This window comes from Nannobrachium achirus (genome assembly GCF_963921795.1).
Source record: "Nannobrachium achirus genome assembly, chromosome: 14".
NCBI lineage: Eukaryota > Metazoa > Chordata > Actinopteri > Myctophiformes > Myctophidae > Nannobrachium > Nannobrachium achirus.
In genome coordinates, this window is record NC_137821.1 from 48,454,648 (window position 1) to 48,460,092 (window position 5,445).

The 5,445-nt window shown below is 48.4% G+C and overlaps 1 protein-coding gene across 1 annotated transcript in view; it reads left to right on the plus strand.

Annotated features, from left to right (window-relative positions):
- Positions 1 to 1,813: 1,813 nt before the first annotated feature.
- LOC308298093 (dachshund homolog 2-like) overlaps positions 1,814 to 5,445 on the plus strand; it is a gene marked incomplete at its 3' end in the record, with an annotated part of 168,751 nt that continues 165,119 nt past the window's right edge. The window contains exon 1 of the mRNA XM_080741650.1: positions 1,814 to 2,729. Within this exon, the coding sequence (XP_080597776.1) occupies positions 1,927 to 2,729 (803 nt within the window). The 5' untranslated portion in view covers positions 1,814 to 1,926. The remainder of the gene's footprint in view (positions 2,730 to 5,445) is intronic.

Sequence of the window (5,445 nt, forward strand, 5' to 3'; positions counted from 1 at the left end):
ACGTTGGCCAATCACATCGCGGATCATACACACATGTTACACTACCGGCCAATCACAGCTTATCTGCCGCGTCTTCAGGAAGTAGCCTCGCTCAGCTACAGTGTTTACCATGGTGAAGGATTCTTAACCTCTTAATCCCCAAATCCTGGCCAGAAAATTACGTTCTACCATGCGTTCTACCCCTCCACGGATTTGTATCGGTCGCGGTGGTTTGTGGCGCCGCTCCGGTGGTGCGCGGCGGTGGTCCGCGGTGGTGGTCCGCGGCGGCTCCGGGCGAAAAACGGCCGAAAAAAGCAATACCGCTACTGACCACTAGTTTAGCAACTTACACAGTATAGCTTTAAATGTCAAGGACTCCCAGTTTGACATGCATTAGGCTACGGATCCCCATCAAATGGCATTTCTATCTCTGAGTCCCCAATTTATATTGTAAAATCAATTATACTCTGAGAGTGTACATTTGTAGTCACAGATCCATAAGGGTCCATTTGGTTCCTATTAAACTATCATCTCAAGGACCCCTGGGGTCCCCAGACCCCACTTTGAGAACCATTGCTTTAGGTCAATGGTGCATTTATATAGGCCTAGTGCCTTTATCCAAGGCACTTTACATTCACCCATTCACACACATTCATACTAGCCTCGCGTAGCCAGGCTTTACTCATCTGCGAAGAGAAAAGCCTGGTGACAATATAAGGCAGAAAGCGTTCAACTTCCGCCGTGTGAGCTTCCCCGGTTTTCCCCTAACGTAACTTCCGTTAAATGCAGCACTTCCGCTAGAAATCTTGGAACCAACCGGAAGGCATTTTGTCTACAGGGTGCATTCATACACTGATGGCGGATCGAGGAAACCATGCAAGGCACCAACCTGCTCACCGGGAGCAACTAGGGGTTCAGAGTCTTGCCCATGGACTCTTCGACACTATAACTCTGGGGGAGCCCGGGCTGGGATCGAACTTGGAACCCTCCGTGTTCTAATGACGGTTTCTCTACCCCTGAGCCACTGCCGGTGACATAAAAGTTCTCAGACCTAGAACAATATATCTGGTTGCCTTTAGCAACGACGCTAAAAATAAAAATGAATCCTTCCCGTTACCGAACCGAACCCGGGGCAGCCGAACCAGCAGTTAGTGACCCGGACAGGCAGCTCGTGAGAAAGTTTATGAAACGGCATAGCGGGAGAGATGACTTTGATACCCTCCCCTCTTCCGCGCACACACACACACACACACACACACACACACACACACACACACACACACACACACACACACACACACACACACACATCAATGAGAAAAAAAAAGAAAACAAAAAAACAAGCCCCTGCCATCTCCAGCCAATCGGACGGATCCCCACTCGGTCACGCCCACGCTCGCTCCTGATTGGCCGGGGGGCGTGGCCCGTCGGGCCACCGGCGGGGGGGCGGGGCGGAGCCGGGCCGGGGGCTGACCAGCGTGAGACTGGAGTCAGTTGGTGTTTCACTCACCGAACGACCGGACAGTCAGAGAGGCTGTCTGTGTATAGAGGACCACCATATAGGACCCCTATCAGGAGGAGAGAGAGAGAGACACTACACTAGACTGAGAGAGAGAGGAGAAACGAGAGAAGAAGTAACAAACAACAGAGCAACAAGAGGAGAGGAGGAGAGGAGCACGCGAGGAGGAACAAGTCTTTTTTAGAGTGTGTGTGGAAGCGTGGAAGAAACGAGTGAGAGGGAGAGAGAGAGAGAGAGAGAGAGAGAGAGAGAGAGAGAGAAAACAAGTGGAGAGAGAGTGTGTTTGCGGGAGAGAGAAAGTGTGTGTGTGTGTGTGTGTAAGTTTGTATGCATGTGTGCGGGAGAGCGCAGCAGCAGCAGCGAGAGAGTGTGTGTTGTTGTGTGACTGAGTTGAGTTAAACTCCCATCATCCTCCTCCATCCACCACCATGTCTCTCCCCGGCTCTCCGCCGCTCCTGTCGCCGGGCTCCGGCGCCCCCGCCTCGGCGTCGCTGTACCGCTCGGAGCCGCTCTACACCAACCCCACCACCGGCGGCGGCGGCGGCGGCACCACCACCTCCACCACCTCCACCACGTCCTCCGGCGTCAGCCCCGCGCACTCCCTCTCCCTGTCGCCGTCTCCGAGGCTCCACAGCACCGCCACGGTAGAGCCTCGGAGACGGGCTGGAGAGGGGCAGCAGAGCCAGCAGGGCGGCATGCTCGGCCCCTTCCTCCCCGGCGCGGGGGCCGCTCTGGCCGGCCTGGGCAACGGCGGAGGAGTCGGCGTTCCGCTGGCGCTCGCCGCGGCGCACGGTGCCGCCGCGGCCGCTTTTACGCACGGCGGCGCGGCCGCTTTCGCGCACGGCCACCACCTCCTCGAGTCTCCCCAGCCTCGGAGCAACAACAACAACGGCAGCGGCGGCGGTGGCAACAACGTGGGAACCTCCGGAGGCGGAGAGTGCAAGCTCGTGGACGTGCACGGCGTGAAGGTGGCCAGCTTCGTGGGCTCCCAGGACGGCCAGGAGCTGATCTGCCTGCCGCAGGTGTTCGACCTGTTCCTCAAGCACCTGGTGGGCGGCCTGCACACCGTGTACACCAAGCTGAAGCGGCTGGACATCACGCCCGTGGTCTGCACCGTGGAGCAGGTGCGCGTGCTGCGCGGCCTGGGCGCCATCCAGCCCGGGGTGAACCGCTGCAAGCTCATCTCCAGACGGGACTTCGAGGTGCTGTACGGAGACTGCACCAGTGCCAGGTAGGCCTAAGAGATTATTATTACAGGAGAACTGTTTAAGTCTGTGGGAAAAACACCCTCAAAGAGTTCATTTAACTCAGTAGGAATGCAACCAAATGGACCCTAGGGGTACACCAATTACGCTTAAGTTGTTTGGGCACAATGGGCAGAGTTTTAGGTTCTTATAGGCCTATTAGTTGACCTGAGATCCTAGTTCGTTCTCTGCACATGTGTTTACCTTTCCTTAGTGGCGCTGGAATAAGAGTCTTTGCTAAATGCAATTCATATTGTTAATTGTATTCCCAAAACGGATTAACTCTGTGAAAACCCAGCCTCAATAGTTAATTTAACTCAATAGGAATGGCAGCAGATGGACCATAGGGGTCCATTTGGGTCCTCTGAATGAGTAGGGATGGAACCAAATGGACTCTAGGGGTTAAATTCTATTCTTTTGTGCATTCTGTCCTATGTTTTTTTTGGACTTTGACTCATGAAGTGCTATATCAATACAGTTATCATTAGTATTCAGAAGACCGAAATGGACCGCTTTAAGTTGTTTAGACCAGTGGTTCTCAAACTTTGAAATTTGAATGTCTACCCTTAACAGTGTACGGGGTACAAAATGGAACCAAATGAACCCCTTGTACACTGTCAGAGTTACAGACTTGTATGGGTCAATTTAGACCTCAGAGTCCCTGGAATCCACTTTGAGAACCACTGGACTATAGGGAGTCATCTGCTTAAATTCAAGTTTTGTTGGTGTGTATTCTGTCCTATGTTCGTCCAGCACTTGGTGACTCACGAAGTGCTATATAAATAAAGGTATCATTAGTATTATTCGGAAGACCCAAATGGCCCGCTTTACGTTTTTGAGACAGATTCTAGGTTCTTGGCTTTACCTGAGAAGCTATAGATTCTTGAGGCACTACACTGTCTCTCTGCATTCTATGTACAGCATAATGTTTACCTTGATTAGGCCTATTGCAAGTGGCTCTGGAATTACATTGTAAATTGTAATCCCAAAAGACTCATATTGGTGGTTCTATTTTGTTCTCTCTCGGAGTAAGGGACCCCTTTAAGGGCCCATTTGGGCCCATCTCTCTCTTGAGTTATAGGGAACCACATGATGTATCCCTTATAAAGGTCCAGTTTTGGTTCTATTTGTACAGCCTCTGAGTTAAATGAAGAGTGATTTGACTGTGTGGGACTTTGTGTGACCAGACCTTTGTCTGTGTGTGTTTGTTGAAATCACTTTCGGCTTGTTTCACTGCTGTCCGAATGTTGACTTTGGTGGATTTGAAGCTGTGTGTGTGTGTGTGTGTGTGTGTGTGTGTGTGTGTGTGTGTGTGTGTGTGTGTGTGTGTGTGTGTGTGTGTGTGTGTGTGAGACACTTGATAGCAGGAGATAATGGCAACAAAATGAAAACCAAACAGTCCACAAGCTTTGTTGTTATGGCACGTTAATGCACATGCAATCATTTAGTGACACACTGGTAAAAGAGAGTGTGCGTGCGTGTGTGTGTGTGTGTGTGTGTGTGTGTGTGTGCGTGCGTGTGTGTGTGTGTGTGTGTGCGTGTGCGTGTGCGTGTGCGTGTGCGTGTGTGTGTGTGTGTGTGTTTGAGAGAGAGAGAGGGAAGTGTTTGTATTATCTTGGGTTATGCTGAAAATATAAATTGAGAGTGAACTACTTTGTGTGTGTGTGTGTGCTTGTGCATGCGCACATTTGGTCTGTTTTTTTTCTGGCAGGACAGAGCATCACGCAAGCGCATAATTGTGAAATGTCAGCATTAATTATTGATGTCCATGGACACCTGACTGTCGGTGTCGGGCTGGCTTTCCATTCTGTCTAGAGAGAATAAAAAAACATCCACATTTTGGCTCCGTTGCTTCTGCAGAAACAAAAACTGTCGTGATTAATCGGTACGGCCTGCCATGAATCCTTACGTTACCTTAATTCTTACTGAATAATGCCAACTTGTTCTTATTGACGTTGGAAACAAAGGATTATACATATTAAGAAGTGTGTGTGTGATAAGGCACACCTCTCATAACACCAACCTCATTCGTAGTAAGGATAACATTTCTTTTGGTTAATGTGTTTGTGGGAACCTGAAAACAGATGTCAAATGTCTTTTGAAGAAAACCTAATCAAATATTAATAGAAGAAAACACAGGTTTAGGCCTGCTCTGTTTTTTTTTTTTTTTTTTTTGCGGTGGTCGTAAATCACTCTTACTATGCAGCATGTTCTGTACAGCTTCATTTGAAAGGACATGTACTATCTATATAAATGATAGGGCAATATGTCGATATTCTATGGATATTGTAATTTTTGACATGAGACTAGATCTTATCTGGGAATTATTTTATATCGTAGTAAGGCAGAAGTGTTTTAATATGATATTATTCATTTAAAGCCCCATTTTATACTTTGACTAAAAAGTCAAATGGAAAAAATAAAGTGAAAATAGCTGATCTACAAGTGCTACAGCGCATCATCGCACACGGACAGCTTGTAGATTGTCAATTTTCAATATTATGACATGATTTGTTTTACATATCGCCCAGTTCTAGCAGGCGATTTTCTTAAGTACTGTATGTCTTGGAGGGTTAATATTGTATCTTAATTGTTAATCACTTTTAACTTCAAACATCATATGGCACATTTATTTGTCGAAAACCTTCCCTTTTTGTTGCACATTTTAAATATCATGAAATGATAATGATAAAAGGAGAAAAC